Source organism: Hibiscus syriacus, unplaced genomic scaffold (genome assembly GCF_006381635.1).
Source record: "Hibiscus syriacus cultivar Baekdansim isolate YM2019G1 unplaced genomic scaffold, ASM638163v2 tig00014213_pilon, whole genome shotgun sequence".
NCBI classification, from domain to species: domain Eukaryota; kingdom Viridiplantae; phylum Streptophyta; class Magnoliopsida; order Malvales; family Malvaceae; genus Hibiscus; species Hibiscus syriacus.
In genome coordinates, this window is record NW_024062320.1 from 1,031,072 (window position 1) to 1,055,201 (window position 24,130).

Sequence of the window (24,130 nt, forward strand, 5' to 3'; positions counted from 1 at the left end):
CTATCGGTTTTGTTATTATTTGGCATTTTACCGGGTTTCTTAACAAAACCGGTAAAGCGCTACCGATTTTGTTATTGTTGGGCATTTTACCGGAAATATTAAAAAACATTGATGTTTTAGGTAGAAATAATAATATTTTAGGTAATTTTTTACCGGTTTTGTTATTTAAATAATAACAAAACCGGTACTGTCTTTTTCATCCGTATATTAAGGGTGTCGCACCATATGACTTCCCATAAAAAAGGCATTACCTTAAACTAAAAGTGCACATGGTGAGTTTAAAGTAATCATTTTTTCTTCTTTCCCATTTCCAATGTTTCGGTTAGACTAATCTGTACCGACCCATGTCGTGTAATACCCCAAATTTAGACTAGTGACTAAAATGTAAATTTTGAAAGTTTGAAGATCAAAGTAGAAAATTGGGAAACGTTTAAAGACATAAATGGTATTTTTCCCAAAAAAAATTTATTCCATAAATGGATTTAGTCTAGTGATCAAATTAAGATTTGGAAAGTCTGGTGTCCAAAGTATAAACTTTTAAAAGTTCAAGGACCAAAATGTAATTTTAAAAAGTTACAACTTGGTCACGAAAATAAGAAAATAAAAATATTATTTTTCACATTTTTAAAATGTTAGAAAATAATATTTAATGGTTTAATTCCATGTTTAATTTGGATAGTTGGATCAAAGTGACGGAATTGTAAGTTTTGGAAATTGCAAGGGTAAAATAGTAAAGTGGGAAAATATTTTGTCTATCTTTGATTATTGGAAGATGATAAGGCTGTTGTAACTTGGTATTAATGTAAATATCAAGTTCATTAAGGGTAAATTAGTAAGGATATTTTAATTTCAAGGTAAAGTGGTAATTTGACATTTAATGAATTTTTAATTCATTATTAATTAAGAAAGATGAAGAAATATCATATGAATCTCTTCATATTCTCCAGAAAAGAACGTGAGCTTCTTCCAAGGTAAGCAAATATTTTTGTTTTCAATTTTGAGCCAATTCCTTTGGAAATTGAGTATGCTGTAAAATAGGAAAGTGATATCCGCAAAAAACTCTATCATTTGGTACCAATATTTCTTTCTAATCTTGTTGAATTTGAAAGATCCCAAATCTAAGGGTTTATGTTCATGATATGATTCATGAAATTGATGATAAATCTTGATGATTTAGAGGTTGTAGATTCATTTTCAAGCTTGATTTATGGTTAAAACATGTTCATTCTTTCTAGAAATTATTCTTTAAATTCGGCAAAAAGAGCAAATTGTAGAGCTTTGTGTTCTAATGAGAGTTGGTTAGGGATTTAATTGTGGAGATGCTAAAAGGTTGATTGAAAGTTGATTTCATGCTTGAATCGAATCAAAATCGAACAAAATCATGAAAACGTAGTTTTAAAGGATAAAGTATTCAATCATGATGTATTTGAGTGAGAAAAATTATGGAAAAATTATATAAGGTATGGAAATGATGTAGGAAGTATTTTGTAATTTTTGAAAAGTTGGGGGACTAATTTGGTAATTTTGGAAAAGTTGTGAATGGTTGTATAATTGTCTAATAGTTGATGTAATATGCTGGAAATTGTTTTTTTGGGATTGAAATGAGCATTTAGATGTGAAATATGACCATTTTGGAAGTTTGAAAAGATTAGTGATTGAAGTGCAACATTCACATAGTTAGGGTGCTCAAAGGTAATTGTACCTTTGTAAAAGTAATTGGTTGGTAATAATTCCAGTACTGGAATTTCTTGAATTTATGGAATTTATGGAATTACCGGAATTTCTGGAATTGAATAAGTGTTTCGAGAAGTTTGAAGTTATAATGGAGTTATGAGTTAAGTTGATATCGATTTAGTTATCGATTTTATTTTAAAGATTTTCAAATGTTAAAATGAGCTTATGTTAGAACGATATTAATATGTAGTTAAACATTTTGGGTAATAATTTGGTATTGTCAGATTTCAATAAAACTAGCAATCCGAACGATCTGAAAGGAAATGACAAAGCTCGTGACTATGATTATTGTATACAAGTTTTGTAGTGAGGCAAAGGTGAGTGCAATTTATTTATTTAATTATTTTGATTGAGGATGACTTGCGATAAGTCAACCTCACATTATTTATTTCAAATATATGAATTATGTTTTGACTATGGTATTATATCCGTAATATTTTTAATAAATTTTATGAATGACTTTGGGTATGAACTGCCCATGTCACATTTTACGAATGTGAATTAAATACATTTCTGATTCTGATATGATTTTATCAAATGATTACGAAATGAACTAAAAGCCCAATGTATGTTATATGGAGAGTCATAGGTACAATTGGCATGCCATGAGGTGGAGTGATTATCTGTTCTGATATATTGTGGTGTACCAGAGTGTACACTAGTATATATATTCTGATATGATTGCACTTGGTGTGCATATTGTTATTTTCGATGTGATAGCATTGTGTGTGCTTATTTGTTTCGACTCTGATGATCTGAGATTTGTATTGCGCACACTCGTCTGACTCACATACCTTATATTCTCTTAAAATATACTTTGGGCTATAAAAATGAAATAAGAAAGTTCTGAAAAGTGTCTGACTACAAAGGAATATGAACTGATTATTTTGTCTGATCTGATTTATTATGATCTTGTGAAAATTATCATATGATTATATTCAGATTTATGATAAAGTTCAACATGAGATATCTGATTTGAACGTTCTGAAAAATTTAGTCTGTCTTATTTTAATGATCTTATATATTTTGATATTTTATTTATTTGTTCTCACCTTTAGTATTATTGCCTCACTAAGTTATACTTAGCGCGTGATGATTTTCATGCGTAGGTTCTAGAAAGGATAAGTACGATCAGTAAGCAGCTATCGGAGCATCTTTTGGAAAGACATACATATCATCAGTATCAGTAAGACATTTATGATGTTTCTTTTGACTTATAGTGGCATGTATAATTATGTCAATAGTTTTTATTTATCGTATTTATTTTAAATAATTTGTAATAGTAAACTATAACTATTTTAGTTTATTTTACTTAGTTTAGTTTTATCGGTATCTATGCATGACAAGAATTTATTACATTATTATATTTTTAAAATATTTTACGAAAATACATGATTTAGTAAAATTACTGAGTAGCAAATGATTTTATTTTCCTGTAACAAAGAAATAAATTATAAGTTGAGATGTACTTTAAAATAGATTTTTAAAGTTAGAATAAGAGTGTTTTCAAATGAAACAAAAAATTTTAGGCAATTTCAGTTAAGTAAATGTTTTCAAGTTCATGTGACATCTTTGACTCGTATATCGAGACGTATACGGGTTAAGGGTGTTACATTTATTGGTTTTAGAGCTACAGGTATGGTCTGATGAGTTTATTTATGATGTTGCTCCTTACTAACGTAAATTTGTGCTTTTGTTTAGATTTCGGGTTCGAAATGCATAAGAGAGGCCACCGAACAAGAGGTTCCCGAGGAAACCGATAGTGGGAGTAGTAACGAGATAGAGCATGTACCTTAATGTCAAGGAGAGCATGTACATCAGGGAGTACCCACTCCAAATCAGGGAACGTTCTTACAAGCTCTGGAGGCTATACTGGCTCGATATCAGCTGGTAGCAGCACCTTCTCTTCCTCTGCCTCCACCACCTCCTTCAGTTCTGAGAATATCGGTTTTGAAGGAATTAAAAAGTTTTGGAGCTACAGAATTTAAAGGCCTAATAGTGGCATATATGTGGTTGAATGATGTGAAAATTATGTTGGACAATCTTTACTGTTCAGAGGATGAAAGATTTGATGGAGTAGTTTCACTCTTATGAGGCCAGGCTCATATATGGTGGACGAATGTGACGACACGTGTTCCTCCATATCAGATCACATAGCAGTTTTTGTTAGAAGCATTTCAGAAGAAATATATTTAGAGAGCAGTTTATTACTCAGATGAAGCAGGATTTCTTTAATCTGATTCAGGGTGGTAAATCTGTGTACGAGTATGAATGTGAATTTAATAAATTTGCTCGATATGCCTCAGAGATGGTTCTCACTGAAAGAGACATATGTCAAAAATTTATTTGAGGTCTTCGTCCCAGACTTAGGGAACTTCTGTTGGCTGCGAACTTGACCACTTTTCAGGAAGTGGTTAACAAAGCAAAAGACTTGGAAATGGCGCAAAATGAAAATTATCTGATAGAGTGGAGATGACAATCTAAAATATCAGGAGCATCATCCTCTTTTCAGTCTAAAAGAGGTCGAGGTTTTGATTATCAATATCAAAATAAATCTGAAAGTGGTGCTTCTGGTCATAAAAGATCTGAGGTAAAAGAAAAAGGCCGACAGACTCATATAACAGCTTCATGAGCCAGCAGATCAACTCAACCACAAGATCAGATGTTGTCATGTCAGCATTGTGGAAAAAAATCACCCTGGAGTTTGTAGAATGAAGACTGAAGCATGTTTTTGTTGTGGAGATACCGATTATTTTGTCAGAGACTGCCCATTAACAGGGGAGAGATCAGTACAGACAGAGAGGCGGTAGAGGCAGAGGTAGAGGGATGGGATATTCAGAGACAGCCTCCCAGTCTAATGTTCGTACTCCAGCGAGAATTTATAACATCAAGACTAATGAGTATCGTGATGACCCAAAGATCGTAGCAGGTACTTTCTATCTTTATGATGAGCCTGTATTTGTTTTGATTGACCCGGGTTCTACGCATTCCTATATTAGTTCGGAATTAGTTAAAAATAAGAATATTCCGTTAGAACCCATCAATAGTGATATGATAGCTATAAATACACTAGGTCATAGTGCTAAAGTCACACGGACTAGTAGAAATTGTCCGATAAAAATTCAAGGGGTTGTATTCCCGGTGAATCTTTTAGAGTTACCGTTTGACGAATTTGAAATTATATTGGGCATGGATTGGTTATCTCGATATTATGGTTGGGTAGATTATCACATGAAGCAATTATTTATAAAGGATGTAAAGGGTGCCGAGATAATAGTAATTGGAGAAAAAGCGAAATTTTTGCCCAATGTGATATCCGCAATGACAGCAGTAAAAATGATGGAAAAAGTTGTACAACTTTCTTAGCAAATGTGATTGATACCTGGACATCTGAAATTTGATTGAAGGATATTCCTACAGTTCGAGAATTTCCAGATGTATTTCCTGATAATTTACTCGGATTACCTCCTGATCGAGAAGTGGAGTTTAAAATTGAAGTTTTCCCGGGTACATCTCCTATTTCAATGGCTCCATATAAGATGGCTCCAACGGAACTCAGAGAACTAAAGGCGCAATTATAGGAGCTATTAGATCGAGGTTTTATTAGATCGAGTGTATCTCCGTGGGGTGCACCAGTGCTTTTTGTTAAAAAGAAAGATGGCTCGATGCGATTATGTATAGATTATCGTAAACTGAATAAGGTGACGGTAAAGAATAAATACCCTCTTCTGATGATCGATGATCTGTTTGATCAGCTCAAGGGTGTTTCAGTATTTTCAAAAATTGATCTTCGATCAAGGTATCATCAGCTAAAGATAAAAGAGGAAGATATTCCAAAGATGACTTTCAGAACCTGATATGGTCATTATGAGTTTGTTGTGATGCTATTTGGACTGACCAATGCTCCAGTAGCATTTATAGATTTAATGAATCGGGTGTTTCAACCGTATTTGGATCAATTTGTGATCGTATTCATTGATGATATTTTGGTGTATTCTAAGACTAGGGAAGAGCATGACACGCATCTCCGTATCGTACTTCAGACATTACGAGATAAAAAGTTCTATGCTAAATTATCAAATTGTGAATTTTGGTTGTCAGAGGTTGCCTTTCTGGGTCACGTTATTTCAGCAGAAGGAATTAGAGTAGATCCTAAGAAAGTGAAAGCGGTAGTGGAGTGGAAACCTCCGAAAAATGTTTCTGAAGTCCAAAGTTTCTTATGATTAGCTGGATATTATTGGAGATTTGTGAAGAATTTTTCAATAATTGCATCTCCACTTACCAAGTTACTTTGAAAAGATGTACCATTTGTCTGGACTGAAAAGTGCCAAGAAAGTTTTAATATGCCTAAAAATATTCTGACTGTAACACCCCAATTTAGGGGCTAAAAAATAAGAAATTATAAAGTGGTGGATTTAATTGGTATTTTGAAAGAAACGGTGGATTAAATTGTAAAATTTCAAAGTTGGTATACCGTTTTAAGAAGTGCAGGAAATTCAGTGACTAAACTCATGATTTAACCATTTTTTATATGATGAATTATAAACTCCCCCGTGCGCAGGTTCAGCAGAAATTTTTTTTCCAGCTTTCCCTCTCCAATAACCTTCCTTTCAACTCTGATCTACTCGTCGTCCGACCTCCGATCGACGAACCGAAACCACCATCGTGTTTGTTGTCGACCGACAAACAAAACCCCTCAAACATTTCGTCGTGAATCATCACCGTTCGTTGTTAATTTTAGTCGGAAGTATCGTCGGTAATAACTCGATTTCAGTTGGTTTTTCGTCGATTCACGACGATCCGGTCATTCGTTTACGACACCTCCCGCACCATCGTGTTCCTTGCATCGTTTCGAGTCCACCGGTGTTCTCTGTTTCTCCGTCATTGCCGGCGCGTGGAGGGGTGAGACCGTCAAAGTTTTTGACGTTTCGGAATCGAGCTCTCTGCCGTTCAAAATTGTGAACCGAGCTTTGTAAGTGCCTTAAAATCGCTTAAAATAATTTTTAGGAATTTTTTGGGGAATTTTCCGACACTGTGTTACTGTTCACGCACCGCACGCGCTAACGCCTGAAAGTGGGCATCGTATGGGTGTTAATTTTGTAATTAATTTCTGTTTGGGTGCTATTTGTGTAAAATTCGGGTGTTAGTTTCGTAAATATTTGCAGAAGGTGACTAATTTTGTAATTAATTTTTGTTAGGGTGATATTTGTGTAAAATGGTCTATTGTTGATCGTTGACCGACGTTGACCATAATTGACCAGAACTTTAACCGGCTTTAACCGAGCATTAAACGACCTTTAACTTTGACCGAGTATACATATCCTAACATTTTTCGACGTTCTGAGTCCGATTCCGCAGTCCGTTTTTCGAAATTCAAACTCGAATGTCTCAAAATTGCCAGTTAAACCCATTGACTTTGACTGAAAATTCAAAATTTTCGAAAAGTCATATTTAATGTTTTCGACGTCCTGAATCCGAAGTGCGTTTCGCCAAAGTCGAACCCATTAAGCTATTTTTCACTGATTTATCATCCGATTCGATCCGTTTTCAAAATTAAGCTCCGTTTTTTATGTAATTTCTATTGATATGGATTCGAGGAAATATTGGAAGATGATTTCAAGATCGAGGGCGTTCGAATGGAATTAATGGTCGATCAGTATTGCACAAAAATCGAGGTAATACTTTACTACCTCTTTATGCTTTATGGACATGTGAATATTGGTAAATGCATGAATAGAAATGTTTGGTATAATATGTGTAAATTAATGAAGTTCTACACTTGATTCGAATATAGTAAAAACTCGGTATCTGAATATGGCTTAGATGACTATTATAAGAATTGGAGGACAGTTGGAATTAAATTTCAAGTTCTGGAATTAAGTGATAAAGGAATCAACCATGGATATGTAGATTATAATTTATCTCATTAAAGGTACTTGAAAGATAAATTATGAGAATATTTTGATTAGGTAAAATTACGAAAATACCCTTATATTGTAGGATGACAAGAATTGTCCCTGGAAGTTGGTTAATAACTCTGAATAGACATATTGATCCGATATAATTACAAATGTGCATAAGAAATGATAGTTTTGTTTAGAAAATTTGGATAACTGATTTTTAACGCCAAAAAGGGTTTGCGTAAGATGCTAGAAGTTTGTTAAGGAATAATTTCAAGATCAGAGAATGTTCGAGAAAGCAATTAATCATAAGATCTCTATATTATATTATTTTTGTTAAGAGTTAATACTGAAATTATCTAGTTAAGAAATTACGAAAATGCCCTTGAGAGGTAAAATAGTCTGAGTTGACCCTGAATGAGAAAGAACTTTGAGGATTTGTACTTAACTCGATTAAGTACGAATTTGATTGTTAAGATCCTGACTTAGTGCATAAAATTCTAGATATTCTGTTGGTAAAAATCCGAGAAAGCACTTGACCCGAAAATATCTGAGTTACGAGTAAATACCTGAAGAACAATTTATCGGAGTGCTCTTTTATCAGAATTATTCGAAGGGACTGAAATAGATGATAAATTGGAATTAAATAATAAGACATGATTGAAGGAAATGATTGAAATACATCAGATCTGTAGAATGACCAGAATACCCTTGTAATGGAAATGACTCAAGAATATCACCAAGCTCAGGAATGGTTGGATATCCTCGAGCTCTGAAATGAATGGAATAAAACTGAACACCAAAATTACCAAAATAACCTTATGGCCTAATCTAAGTAAATGTCTTGGATTAATTAAGGAATCCAAATAAGCATAGGTGTTTGGACTACCTTTAAAAGTAATGGAACACAATTTAAGTGAGTAGATCAACCCTAATGTTATGTCAATACCTGGATGGCATAGATATTACTTGAATGCGTATTCGTCTTCTCAAGTTTGGCTTGATGATAAATTTTGGAAGTATTCAGCTCAGCTCAACTCTAGATCGCATTCAGTACTAAGAATTTGACGTTTGTTCGACAAATCAACCACGAAGACCAAATTGAATGGAACAAAAGTACAACATGTATCTGAAATTCAGGAACGTTTGAATTACTCTGGAAAATCCCGAAGTAACTGGAATGAACATGACTGCTAAATGAACTAGGTAACCTCAATGACTGAGGATTTAGTAAGTGATTTGGATAAGTCTGGAAACTCTGATGAGTTTACATAGTGTACAATTACAATGGGTTATGAACAAATTAATCAAGTACCTCAGCATTACATGATATTGTGGAAGCGTGGAAATGAAATAAAGACATTGGAAGATCTATTCAACGATGATTCCGAAAATGATCTATGGACAAGAATTTGTGGTATTAAAGAGTAAATACCCTAGAAGAACAATGATTGACCAATCGACAAGCATTAGTTTTGGGAACTATTCATCTAAGAGTTGTCTGATAATCCGATCACTCGACATAGAATGTAAATGTCCTGAACCTTCATTTCTTCCTTATCAACTCAAGTCACATTCTGAATAACTGATGATTCTGTCAATTATTGAACTTCAATAGTGATTCTGATTTCCGATATTCTATCGGTATATTGAAGATCTGTGTTCCTCTACTTGTTAAGATTATCCAATATCTTTGAATACTATATGTAAATTCTGGTGTGTTCCCTACTCACTTGAATATTTTACCTGATTTTTGATTTGATTTCTGATATGATACTTGACATGGATTATGATATGATATCTGACATGGATTCTGATCTGATACTTGACTTGGACTCTGATATGATACTTGACCTGGATTTTGATATGATACTTGACATGAATTATGGTTTGATTTTTGATATATCCGTTTACGGACAAGACATGTTTTATTTGGGGGGTAATGTTGGAGGAAGAATACCTGGAGGCTCATTGGCTTTGTGCTCAGGGCCTTACTTACCGGCTCCTCGACTGTGTACTCAGGGCCTTACTGTACGTGACGGGGTTGTATGGTTCTGGGGAACCTACACATTTTGTACGTGACGGATGGGGGTATATATATGTATATATTTTAAAAGATCTGTATCTTTTACTAGTTTTACGGGAACACACTAGATAACTTATTCAAATCTCCTGAACCTAGACATCCAAAATATTTCTCTGAACTGAAAGCTCATTGTCCGTTACCACCTGAATTATCAGTAGGATCTCCGCTCAGCAATAAAAATCTGTAGATATCAGAACCAATAAGGAAATATATGTTTATCTGTATCTGCATGTTCTTCAGCATCATCTGGTAGTTCTGTATTACTGAGCTTTCCGAAGCTCACTCTGTTACTCACATTTTCAGGTTAAAAGAATCGTACCAGTGCAATTATCTACTTCAGTAAAGGAATCCCTCCGGCGTTGGTTGCAGAGTATGGTACTTATGATTAGGGGGCATGTAATTGTATTTTGGTTTATATATGAGTCTGAAAATCTGTTTTATTTCTGCATACTGATAAATGATTTTATAAGTTTACATGTTCTAATAAAAAGTTTTAAATTTTCCGTTATTTTTACAATGGGTCGCTCTGGTGGCCCTAATGTGACAACCCAGATCAGATCGGGTTACCCGCATCAGTCTGGGGGGTTACACTGACAGAGTCCCCGGTGTTAGTGCAACCAGAGTCAGGAAAAGATTATGTAATCTATAGTGATGATTCCCATAATGGTTTGGGATGTGTTCTAATGCAAGAAAGTAAAGTGGTGGCCTATGTTTCAAGGTAGTTAAAGGCACACGAACGGAATTATCTGACACATGATTTGGAGCTAGTAGTTGTAGTGTTTGTTCTGAAGATATGGTGCCACTATTTATATGGTGAGTGGTGCTATATTTATACAGATCATAAGAGTTTAAAATATTTGCTCACTCAGAAAGAGTTAAATCTAAGGCAAATGAGATGGATTGAACTTTTCAAAGACTATGATGTGATTATTGATTATCATCCTGGGAAGGCTAATGTAGTAGCTGACACACTTAGCCGAAAAACCTTTGTTGCTATGAGAGCATTAGATACACGACTATTAATAGACAAAAATGATGCATTGGTTGCAGAATTGAGATTGAGATTTGCCCTAGTAGATCGAATCAAGGATCTTCATAATAAAGATAAGAAGTGTTTAGATAGAGTGGAGCAAGCAAAGAAAGGAGAAATGACAGATTTTGAAATTAAGTCTGATGGATATTTGTATTATCGCAATCGAATTTGCATACCATATGACAAAGAACTGAAGAAATATATTCTTTATAAAGCTCATAGTCCTTTAACTATGCATCCAGGAGGAAATAAAATGTATTAAGATTTAAAGAGTAAATATTGGTGGGCAGATATGAAAAGAGCTATCACTGAGTTTGTTTCTAAATGTCTAACCTGTCAGCTGATAAAAGCAGAACACCAAGTACCTTCGGGGTTGTTGCAACCCATCTCCATTCCTCAATGAAAATGGTAACGAGTTACAATAGATTTCGTAACAGGTTTAACTTTGACACCTAGTAGGAAAGATTCGATCTGGGTGATAGTGTATAGATTGACAAAGACATCACACTTTATCCCAGTTCGAGAAGATTATTCTATGAACAAGTATGCTGAGTTATATATCAGAGAAATAGTGCGACTTCATGGAGTACCCATTTCGATAGTTTCAGACAGAGATCCGAGATTCACTTCGAGATTTTGGAAGTCTTTGCATGAGGCATTGAGAACTATATTAAATTTCAGCACAGCTTATCATCCTCAGACAAATGGTCAGTCTGAGAGAACTATTCAGATACTTGAAGACATGCTAAGGGCATGTGTTATTGATTTTAAATGATCATGGGAAAAGTATTTGCCTTTAGCAGAGTTTGCTTATAACAACAGTTATCAATCGAGTATCAAAATGGCTCCTTTTGAAGCATTATATGGAAGAAAATGTCGGACGCCACTGAATTTGTATGAATTAAAAGATCGAGATGTAATTGGTCCAGATCTAATTAAGGAGGTTGGAGACAAACTGAAGGTAATCAAAAATAATCTCAAGATAGCAGCCGATAGACAGAAATCTTATGCTGATTTAAAAAAATTAAATATCAAGTAGGTGGTAAGGTATTTCTTAAAGTGTCACCTTGGAAAAATATTCTGAGATTTGGACAAAAAGGGAAATTAAGTCTAAGATTCATCAGGCCATATGAGGTTATAAAGAGAGTTGGACCAGTAGCTTATCAGTTGGTGTTACCTCTAGAGATGGACAAGATTCATAATGTATTTCATGTATCGATGCTTCAAAGATATCAATCAGATCCTTCACATGTGATTACACCGGAGCAAATTGAGATTCAACCTGACTTATCATACGAAGAGGAGCCAGTAAAGATTCTAGCACATGGAGTCAAAGAACTGAGAAATAAGACGATTCCACTGGTAAAAGTTCTTTGGCGGAATCATAAAGTTGAGGAATCAACTTGGGAACGAGAAGAAGATATGAATAAAAAATTTCCTCATATGTTTAATGCATATATGTAAATACATATGGAAAATTCAAGGACGAATTTTATTTAAGGGGAGAGGAATTGTAATACCCCAAATTTTGACTAGTGACCAAAATACAAATTTTGAAAGTTTGAGGATCAAAGTAGAAAATTAGGAAAAGTTTAAAGACATAAATGGTATTTTTCCCAAAAAAGAATTTTATTCCATAAATGGATTTAGTCTAGTGATCAAATTATAAGATTTGGAAAGTTTGGTGACCAAAGTATAAACTTTGAAAAGTTTAGGGACCCAAAATGTAATTTTAAAAAGTTACAAATTGGTCACGAAAATAAGAAAATAAAAATATTATTTTTCACATTTTTAAAATGTTGGAAAATAATATTTAATGGTTTAATTACATGTTTAATTTGGACAGTTGGATCAAAGTGACGAAATTGTAAGTTTTGGAAATTATAAGGGCAAAATAGTAAAGTGAGAAAATATTTTCTCTATCTTTGACTATTGGAAGATGATAAGGTTGTTGTAACTTGGCATTAATGTAAATATCAAGTTCATTAAGGGTAAATTAGTAAGGATATTTTAATTTCAAGGTAAAGTGGTAATTTGACATTTAATGAATTTTTAATTCATTATTAATTAAGAAAGATGAAGAAATATCATATGAATCTCTTCATCTTCTCCAGCGAAGAACGTGAGCTTCTTCCAAGGTAAGCAAATATTTTTGTTTTCAATTTTTGAGCCAATTCCTTTGGAATTCGAGTATGCCGTAAAATAGGAAAGTGATCTATGCGAAAAACTCTACCATTTGGTACCAATATTTCTTTCTAATCTTGCTGGATTTCAAAGATCCCAAATCTAAGGGTTTATGTTCATGATATGATTCATGAAATTGATGATAAATCTTGATGATTTAGAGGTTGTAGATTCATTTTCAAGCTTGATTTATGGTTAAAACATGTTCAATCTTTCTAGAAATTATTCTTTAAATTCGTCCAAAAGAGGAAATTGTAGAGCTTTGTGTTCTGATGAGAGTTGATTAGGGATTTGATTGTGGAGATGTTAAAAGGTTGATTGAAAGTTGATTTCATGCTTGAATCGAATCAAAATTGAGCAAAATATGAAAACATAGTTTTAAAGGATAAAGTATTCGATCATGATGTATTTGACTAAGAAAAATTATGGAAAAATTATAAAAGGTCTGAAAATGATGTAGGAAGTATTCTGTAATTTTTGAAAAGTTGGGGGACCAATTTGGTAATTTTAGATGTAATATGCTGGAAATTGTTGTTTTGGGATTGAAATGGCATTTAGATGTGAAATATGATCATTTTGGAAGTTTGAAAAGATTAGTGATTTAAGTGCAACATTCACATAGTTGGGGTGCTCAAAGGTAATTGTACCTTTGTAAAAGTAATTGGTTGGTAATAATTCCAGTACTTGAATTTCTTGAATTTATGGAATTTATGGAATTTATGGAATTACCGGAATTTCTGGAATTGAATAAGTGTTTCAAGAAGTTTGAAGTTATAATGGAGTTATGAGTTAAGTTGATATCGATTTAGTTATCGATTTTATTTTATAGATTTTCGAATGTCAAAATGAGCTTATGTTAGAACGATATTAATATGTAGTTAAACATTTTGTGTAATAATTTGGTATTGTCAGATTTCAATAAAACTAGCAATCCGAACGATCTGAAAGAAAATGATAAAGCTCGTGACTAGAATTATTGTATACAAGTTCTGTAGTGATGCCAAGGTGAGTGCAATTTATTTATTTAATTATTTTGATTGAGGATGACTTGCTATAAGTCAACCTCACATTATTTATTTCAAAGATATGAATTATGTTTTGACTATGGTATTATATCCGTAATATTTTTAATAAGTTTTATGAATGGCTTTGGGTATGAACTGCCCATGTCACATTTTACGAATGTGAATTAAATACATTTCTGATTCTGATATGATTTTATCAAATGATTGTGAAATGAACTAAAAGCCCACTGTATGTTATATGGAGAGTCATAGGTACAATTGGCATGCCATGAGGTGGAGTGATTATCTGTTCTGATTCTGATTCTGATATATTGTGGTGTACCAGAGTGTACACTAGTATATATATATATATATATATATATATATATATATTCTGATCTGATTGCACTTGGTGTGCATATTGTTATTTTTGATGTGATAGCATTGTGTGTGCTTATTTGTTCTGACTCTGATGATATGAGATTTGTATTGCTCACACTCGTCTGACTCACATACCTTATATTCTCTTAAAATATACTTTGGGCTATAAAAATGAAATAAGAAAGTTCTGAAAAGTGTCTCACTACAAAGGAATATGAACTGATTATTTTGTCTGATCTGATTTATTATGATCTTGTGAAAATTATCATCTAATTCTTTTCAGGTTTATGATAAAGTTCAGCATGAGATATCTGGTTTGAACGTTCTGAAAAAATTAGTCTATTTTATTTTAATGATCTTATATATTTTGATATTTTATTTATTTGTTCTCACCTTTAGTATTATTGTCTCACTAAGTTATATTTAGCGCATGATGATTTTTATGCGTAGGTTCTAGAAAGGATAAGTACGATCAATAAGGGGCTATCGGAGCATCTTTTGGAAAGACATACATATCATCAGTATCAGTAAGACATCTATGATGTTTCTTTTAACTTATAGTGTCATGTATAATTATGTCAATAGTTATTATTTATCGTATTTATTTTAAATAATTTGTAATAGTAAGCTATAACTATTTTAGTTTATTTTACTTAGTTTAGTTTTATCGGTATCTATGCATGACAAGAATTTATTACATTATTATGTTTTTAAAATATTTTATGAAAAGACATGATTTAGTAAAATTACTGAGTAACAAATGATTTTATAACAAAGAAATAAATTATAAGTTGAGATATACTTTAAAATAGATTTTTAAAGTTAGAATAAGAGTGTTTTCAAATGAAACAAAAATTTTTTGGGCAATTTCAGTGAAGTAAATGTTTTCAAGTTGATGTGACATATTTGACTCGTATATCGAGACGTATACGGGTTAAGGGTGTTACATGTCGCACACCTAATTTTGATGGGTGGATCTCCTAGTAAGAATTTTCTACATACATAAAGACTCGAACTTGAGACCTTACTTAAGTGATATCAAGTTGCTTACTACTTAAATTTTCACCTCAATCTTTTAATTGTGAGCAAATTGATAGGGTCTAAGATTAATTGGTGTAGCTTCTAGTTTTAGAGTGATAGCATGATCTTGCTCTTTCACAGGGGGTCTACCCCTTGGTTCTTCAAAGACTCTGAAACTATTTAAGTTAGTACAGAAAGATCCGTAACTTCAGCACTCAACAAGTAAATTTCCCCATTAAACATGAATCCTTGTCAACCATTTTATGATTTCTTTCCCTAGAAATCGTTTTAACCACCGGCACCCTTTGGCATCCTTACGTCTTTAATTTTATCCATAATCATCCCGGACTATAAAAAAAAATTAATATTTAATTCTTTATTTGAATCTAAAATCCTTACAATTATTAAATGTTAAATTACATAAGATACCATGGAAAGAAAAAGGATGAAGCATGCGGCTCAAATATAATAAAAATGGGCCATAAGTAACCGCCTTATAATCGACCACTTTTTAAAAATAAGGCATATTCATCGTTACCATTATCGACCCATCGAATAATTTCAGTGACTAAAAAGAATATTATTCTCTCTAGAAATTCTGAGTTCAAGCAGTTGCATCTGTAGGTATATATGTATTGTTAATGGTTAAAAAAGGTTTTAAAAGAAGATTCTAAGCAGATAAAATAATTTCAGTGACTAAAAGAAATGTTATTCTATCTAGAGGTCTTGAATTCAAGTAGTTGCATCTGTAGGTATATATACATTGTTATTGATTAAAAAAGATTCTGAACAGATATTACCTTGTAAATCAGCTTCACAGAAAATGCAGGCTATATCATTATTGGTAAACGTAGATCTTATACAATACAATACAATACAAATGATATCTCTTCAAAGCACATTCCACTCCTAAAGATTACATCAAACATACAATCCTGTCTGGAAATGCTAACAAGGACACTCTTTAAACATTATTTAGACAGGTCTCTATGCCCCCATAGACACCAAATTCACACCAACTTTATCACTTTCTGATGCATCTTCGCATTAAACAATGCATTCATCCCCAGAAAGAAAAAAAATGGGAAAAACAAACACAATGGCAGCATTCAGGGCATTTGTAAAAGTACCCCATGGTGACAGATTCTGTCGTTGTATTACAAACCTATAGCACTATAAACGGAGTAGTATTTATATTATATCAGATACAACTAACTACAAAGCTAAAACAATTTGGTTAATGATTGTTTGTAGCCTTAGGGGCTTGGTCTTGTTTGGGATGAAATGACAACTTTTTCATCTGGTTTTTGGTTAGTTTTGAAGGTGGAGATGGAAACAATTAGAATTGCCCTCCTGTGAAAGTTTGGCCAAACGCCCAATTCGCAGGAGCCACGTTATTGGAGGTGACCGTGCGGCCATCGCTCGTTGTGACCTTAAAAGAGAGTGCTTGACCATTCATGTAGGAATTGCTTTGCCAGTTTTGGCCCCAATTGCGAGACATCACTTGCCAGCCGGTTTTAGACCCTTTAATGGAGACAGACACCACATCTCCATCACCTCCAACATTGGTTATCAGAACAAGGTTGAAGTATGAATGTCCATTTATGGTAAACCTTATCCCACCAGATTTCTTGCAAGCAACCCTGCAAACAAAATGATTGTTTTCAGCATGTCCCGACATGGAAATTATTTTGTGACTAGAACTTAGTTGCGTTCGAGTTGCTTTGGAAATGAATTGAAATGAGTCCATGACTATGGTGGACACTAGTTTTTTGTGGCTTTTACCTTCTGTATGCAACAGGAACTATTCCAGCTTTATAGTGAGCTATATGTTGGAAAACAGGTTGCGAAAGATCAAAATGCCGCAGCGGAGGGTTACACCAGCCGCCTGCATTATTCGGGAGAGCGTTGTTCGGAGGGCAGAAGTTTGTTGCTGTTACTGTAATGGAGCCTGGGAGACACCATCTATTACCACTAACACACTTGATCTCGAAGCATGCCCCACAAGTAAGCCCTTTGTTGAATAGAGCAGTGCTCAATGCAGCAGTGTTTGTGCCATAACCTTGGCCGTAAAGATTCCCATAGCCACATGCTCCACCTACAACATACAGAAAAGTAACTGAGAAAGAAATCATGGGAAGGGAGAGATGGTGATTATACATTTTCATTTTCTTAGTTCTTACCCATTGTACCAGACGCATCGCCGCCCCCGTAGAAGGTAGCGTGAGCATTGGACCATCCACCTCCATGTCCATGAGTTGTCTTCAACATGGCAAGAGAAGTTACAAGAAAAATTCCAAGAAAATCCATTTTCTGCAAAACCAATTGACATTAAAATATCAAAATTCGAACATGAACAGATATAGAAAATCTCTGATAAGTTTATACAAGAGAAACAATGTTCTTGTTTCTTACAAAGGCAAGAGTTAACCAAGAGTCAATGAGAAATAAGGTATGGAAGAGCTGACGGGATGAAGTTGTATTTATAGATGTGTGTGACTAGGGGAAGCTGATGTAATATAGAAGCTACCAAGGTTCATGGAGTTTTATATTTCACAATTAAAAACGAATAATTGGCACCCTTATCTTTTGAAAGACATTTGCAACGATATTGGTTACTTTTGCACACTTCATATGAAAAAGAGTGGAAAATAAAGTGTAATCCTGAAAAAGGATACTCAAATGGCTTGGACCCATGTTCTTGTTGACATTTCTTTCGGACATGAACCTGAAAAGAACTAGACTAAAAGGTTCTCTGCACTGATTGAAATCCTCAACATTTTGTGAACTTACTTTTTACAATGTTTTCTATGCATATTCCTGGCCTATAATTAAAGAACCTCAAGAATCTTTCCATGATGTGAATCTTATGGCAAAAGGGTTAAAGATATGTGAAAGAAATTTCTCAGAGAAGTGATTGTACCATGAAAGTTAGGAAGGTAAAAAGGATACACGACGATGGTGCCGACTAAATGATGTCATGATGTTACACTGGAACCAAAAAAGTATAGTTATCTCATTTCAGGTTCTTTTTACGGTTCTGGTCTGATGCTTTTCAGCTTCTTGTGCATCTTATAGTTTGAAGAATTGCCATATTGGTAAATATCTGTCAAAAAGAATGCACAAGATAAACCTCTTAATACCGTCCAAGTTCATCATCGGTGCTCTCCCATTCCCCTTTTGGTCCTACGTTAAGATTTCGATGAAACAAGTTAGAATAAAGAATCCGATCTGAAACTATATTCTTAAGATATCGAATATAGGATACGAAAAGAAATAATCAAAGTGTTGTGCATGTGGTTTACCGTCCACCTCAGTAAAAGGAATGTATATCTTTTTCTTCCCTTCCTTTCTCAATATACTTTCTTTTCATTCTCTTTACTTTTGATCATCTTAGCTGTGCCTAATTGATCGTCTTTCCTTTGTCTCCATACTGCAATTCGCTTTTGAAGAATATGAAGCTTACTATAATCTTTACAGCTTGGAAGAACTTATATTTAGAACTGAACCTCTTTTTCAAAGGACATTACAGCTATGTGTGTGTTAAAAAATCGAAAAACTGATCTGCATTTTTCCTGCAAATTTCCATCATAGCCATTTAACTTGGTAGGAGGATATCATGCAAAAAGAAATCTCACCATTTGGATTTCTTGGAGTTAATCATTGAATACATTAATGAAAGGCAATCAGCCAACCACTCGTGCAGCTGTTCATCATTAGTGAATACATTTTTGTTCATAAAATAGATGACACACACACACACACAAGAAACTAAAGAGCAAAACTCCATTTATTCTGAACTTTTTTTCTCCTCGGAGAACTGATCAATGGCGGTCGGAAAATATTTACTTAAAGGAACCTGACAAACGCAGTGATTAAAAAATAACTCAAAGATCACAAATGAATGCATGAGTTTCACCTAATGCATGTTACCACTAAATCACTTCTTGTTCAAGAAAATTACAATTGATAAAAGTAGATTCCATTAGGATAAGTTCTCCCATCCCTCTTCCGAGGACAAGTTAAAAAGTTCAATGCTAAGGTTTTGATTCCATTGAAGACAACAAACAATAAGATTGAAAATTCTATTATTATATTTCTTTCTTAGTCATCACTTATCAATTCCCAAAGCAATGAAGAATATTGTTCTTTTTCATATACTAACAACCATATCATGGTAGTTTGAAGTGACCACAAAATAAAGAAGAAAATAAACCCCGCAACCAGATATAAAGTCCCAAAGAATGATGACAACAAATCAAAGCAGGCCACAGTCTCAAGTTAAAAAGTTCTGTGAACCAAACTCTGCACATGGGATCACATGGCCAACTTGTTCAAGCAATAGGATAACATACAAAAGAAAAAGCCTAAAATACCTAGTTGAATGCCCTTTACACTTTATAGAGACTAGCAACTTACAGATCAACTCTAAACCACACGAATACTGAGAAAGTACCTTTTGTTTTGCGGAAGCCACTGATCTAAATGATGGAGGCTCCACTGGGATTTTCCTGGTCACTACTGTTGTATTGGCCACTTCGAGTTCGAGGCCCCGCGTGCACAATATTCTTTATTAGAGAACATGTGGATGCATAATGCAAACAGCAACATCTCAAAACACTGGCATGCACCGAGAATTGACATCCAGTGAAGTCCATGATATATAAGTTTAATACTTTCTCTTATGTCTAATGAGGAAAAGGATCACAAACTAAAAGGGGTTCCAGTGCTTGTCATTCAACTATTTGCTTCAGAGACATGGTCCCAGAATATAAACTCTATTAAGATCCCACTGTATTTGATTAAGTTTATAATTATAGAGGAAGAAATCCATGTAGCTGGCCTTAGACCCCATTGTATATTAGTGCTAAACAAACATACAATGACAAATATTGCACTTTCAAAGAAAACAACCCCATTCATTTATCTGCACAAAGAACAAAAACGGGATACTTTCCAATTTAAGCATGAATAGTAGACCTGTATGTTGCAGTGTAAATCACATAGATGGATCATTTTAACAACACATTAGAAACAATCTTAAGAGACTTGCTTGCAACTCGTAATGTGCTTAAGCAAGCAATAAGATATTCGAGATGTTCTTGCTACTAACCCCATAGGAAAATATAATATATTTGAATGTAGCCAGAGTTTGGAAAATGACTAAATCTATCTATTTGCAAGTGAATTACATGAAAACTACAAAATAGATTCTTGTCGTCGAGCGCCTTCCCTGCTAGAAGAAGATGATCCAATCCTCTGGAATATCTTTGAGCTAAATATATCTTTACTTGCTTTTCCTTTAAATGTGAAATGCTTTTTTAGACGGCTTTTTATAGAAGAACCACTGCCATTCCATCGTGGGGCTGGTCGAGGCCAGTTTCTCCTTAATTTATCCTTTATATGATTTGAGAATTCATCATCTTCCTGGTCTTCAGATATCATGGCACCACTGCTCCTTCGTAATGATCTTAAGGCCACTTGCAAAGGTTCTGAAGATGCAGATTCTTCTAGAGGTCCAATGGTTTTGAGACACAATGGGCAGGGAGGATCGTGAATCTGGGACTTTGGAGTAACTTGGTCCAAGCATTCGGCATGGAACACATGGCTGCAGGGTAAAATCCCAGCAGTTGGCATGTCGCCACTTCTAATTATTCGTTGCGAGCTCCAGGGCGACTTCTGCCACAAAATTTTTCCACATACTCCACACTTGTGGTCTACCACAGGGCCAATAGGGGACCTCAGGTTGTCTAAATCAACATGCTCTGCGATGTCAAACTTTTCTCCATTTAACCCCAGATCATAACTGCTAGCACTGCTCCACCTAAAACCTTCTCTTCGAGAGCTAGCACTTGGGTCTGGGGATCCATCAGACCTTTGAAGTTCAGAAAGTGTTTTGTGGAATTTGTTGTCGAAACTAGATCCGTTTTCATGCCAGTGTAATGGTGAGATGTGGTCCTCGTTAGGTGTCAACTTTCCAATTCTGTTAAGGTCAGCATCACAGAAACCTTCAGAATCTGAGACGGCATTGCAAAACACTAATGGGTAAACAGCTTTTGTCATGTAAGAACGTCTACTGGCGTAGTTGCGGTTCGGAAATGAGGACTGCCTGCTAGAGGAATCCCAGTGACCAGATTCAGAGAGGGAAGATGGGGATCCAAAGCTAGGGGATCCTGTAGTTGCTTTAATGGTATGTCGCCTCTGCAAGAACAAAAAGAGGAAAATGATAAATGACAAAAAAAATTTATTTAACTGCTACAAAACCCAACAAGTTGAAACACAAGTCACCTCAGTGGAGCGAGGGAACCAAGAAGTCTGGGGCACAGGTCCTGATAATTAAAATTACGTTAACAAACATATTATAGTACAAACAATACAAATTTTATATAAACGAAACAAACTGTAATTGAATCAGAAATATGAAAAGACAAAGGAAATAGCAACCTATGGTTGATTGGTATTGAAAATCAGGGAAATAGCTATAGTCTTCTAAAAGAGGGAAAGAAAGGGAACTACAAAATTCGATTTAGCAAAAATGAAACAAGATAGTCTGACATCCCTGACAACCTACATCTTTTGTGAACTACAGATCCGTCTTCACATTACAAGTGACTGCTTTGGAAACATCAACCACTTTGGGAATTTCATAAAGTGTTTTTAAGTTTTACCAGCATAGTCAACGTATTATGATAAGCATTTTGCAGTTCTGTAAAACCCTTTAATTAATAAGCATGTCAACACGGATACAAACATTTATGCAACAATTCAAAGCACTGAATCAGGATAGCCTCAACTCTCTCTAAAGGGATGAATCAGTCTATCCCCCCAAACCAATAAGTTGATATAATCATTTTACTGCCGAACATCACTGCCAAGTAGAAGCTTGGAAATTAAATACATTATAGTGAACTACCAGGTAGGATTCAGTCAACCGAGGTAATTCTGCAGCAAAGACAGCAGATGGTTCCTCAATGCCCAAAAGGTAATCACTAATAGAGGTACTCTCAAATTCTCAATCAACTCTGTAGCGCAGGTTCTCTCAATGCTCAAGATTGAAAAAAAAAATTTAATACATCATCATAGTAATGGGAAAACTAGTTTCACCCGAGGAAGCAGAAAAACTTTGAAGAAATAATATATGTCATTCTAAAAGATTCCAACATTCTTGCATTTTGACATGTCGTTATAGTTCTAACAAGGCATTAGTTCAAATGAATCAGACCACATCATCCTAATGAGAAAACTATTTTATACATCCTCTAATTTTGAAGCATGGATCATTTTCCAACTCCGCACTTATACACCTAAATGACAAAACCACAAGCCATTACAGAAAATAATTGGTATGATAAGGCAAAAAATATGAAAATAGAAATCATGAGACAGAGGATAAGGATAATCATGATAAATAATCAGTAATGAACAGTTGAATTATTCCTTGTATTATGGCTTGAAGAAAGCAAAGAGTTCCAAAGATCTACAATATTATGCCACATATTAGTTCCAGTATTAACCAATTATAGTAATCCGAACTTATTTCATCAGCCCTTCATTTCAGAAAAGATAATTAACTGTGATTATATAAATTCCAATAGACGTATAGAAAGTACATGACATTTGGCATTCTGCTAAGCAGGGAAAAGAAAAAGAAAAGAAAATGCATTAAGACATGCAATTCATAGAGAACAATTAATACAAAAAAATGGCATGTGATAAGAACCAAAATTAGGCCAGGCTAGCCATGTTAGATGATAAAAAAAATCAACCTAAGATTACCTCCAACATTAGAGGTAAGGAGCTCCTCTGGATTGAACCTTTGAATAGGTGAAGTCCATCGTGGCACCTGAGCAATATAAGTTGGGCTGCCAGAATAAGAGAGTGCACCATCAGAAACAGAATGGTGATGATAGATGTACCCTTCACTTCCTATCCTGCTTCTGCTACCCCTGCTATTTGAAGACAGTGATGAACCATGTAAACCAGCAGCATGGGACCCATGTGACATACCATCTGAATATAACCTACAATCCATGTCCTCAATGGAGGAGGTGAAAAACTAGAGTTCGTCCTCCAATGTGGTTCATTACCATCCATGGAACAGTCCCTTCTGCTTGTGGGTGATTTTGTTCCATGTGGCCCAGCGGCCACACAACAAAGCGCACCCGTATTAGCTATTTTCTGTTTGCACAATAAGGTTGTTTGGTAATCTATTTTAAGATTTTCATGGAAGTATGGAACTCCACACACATATCAGGACTCAAGCGCAGTCAAATGACAACAAAATTAAATAAAAGAAATTTATGAAGCCCACAGCTGTCCACCCAAGACTCGAACCAAAGCAGAAGGCGTATCACATTCCCATCTTTGGAAGAATACTAATGGGAAACAAAAGTGAACTTGAGAACCTTTCGACTCCAATAAGCCACTTGAACTATAGGATTCCTTAAAACTCGGCTATTCCTAGCTGCAATCATCCATATGAGCAAAGTATGAGTAACTCGATACAATCTTATGGTCTATGCAGAGGAAGAGAAAAACTTAATTAATATAGATCCTAAACAAACAAAGATGAGGAGGAAAAGCACAATAATATGATAGTCAACATCACGAATTTTAGGATGAAATGGTAAGGCATTGTTTAAAAGTGAACATGTCTCATAAATTTGCTAAAAAGTATCATATGTCTGGACATGAAAACACTAACACCCAATAGGAAAGACAATCGGTAAGCTTTACAACAGAAAATACACTGTGAATTACTGAAAGTACAGAGAAAATGCTGTTGATT

At 34.4% G+C, this 24,130-nt stretch overlaps 2 protein-coding genes across 3 annotated transcripts; both read right to left on the minus strand.

Moving 5' to 3' along the window:
* Window positions 1-16,207: 16,207 nt before the first annotated feature.
* Window positions 16,208-17,875, minus strand: LOC120206987 (expansin-A15-like). 2 transcript variants are annotated; one of them, XM_039206530.1, is made up of 4 exons: window positions 17,775-17,875; window positions 17,526-17,658; window positions 17,128-17,440; window positions 16,208-16,985 (listed from the first exon to the last, which is right to left on the minus strand). In XM_039206530.1, exons 2-4 carry the CDS (start codon window positions 17,650-17,652, stop codon window positions 16,682-16,684), a joined length of 744 nt encoding a protein of 247 aa, XP_039062461.1. In that variant the 5' UTR covers window positions 17,653-17,658; window positions 17,775-17,875; the 3' UTR covers window positions 16,208-16,681. The 2 variants fall into 2 exon arrangements, with proteins under 2 accessions (XP_039062461.1, XP_039062460.1); XM_039206529.1 differs by lacking the exon at window positions 17,775-17,875 and having other exon boundaries at window positions 17,526-17,768.
* A 2,357-nt stretch (window positions 17,876-20,232) lies between these two features.
* LOC120206986 lies at window positions 20,233-23,806 on the minus strand. Its single transcript, XM_039206528.1, has 3 exons — window positions 23,119-23,806; window positions 21,631-21,671; window positions 20,233-21,543 (listed from the first exon to the last, which is right to left on the minus strand). Exons 1-3 carry the CDS (start codon window positions 23,372-23,374, stop codon window positions 20,542-20,544), a joined length of 1,299 nt encoding a protein of 432 aa, XP_039062459.1. The 5' UTR covers window positions 23,375-23,806; the 3' UTR covers window positions 20,233-20,541.
* Window positions 23,807-24,130: the final 324 nt, after the last annotated feature.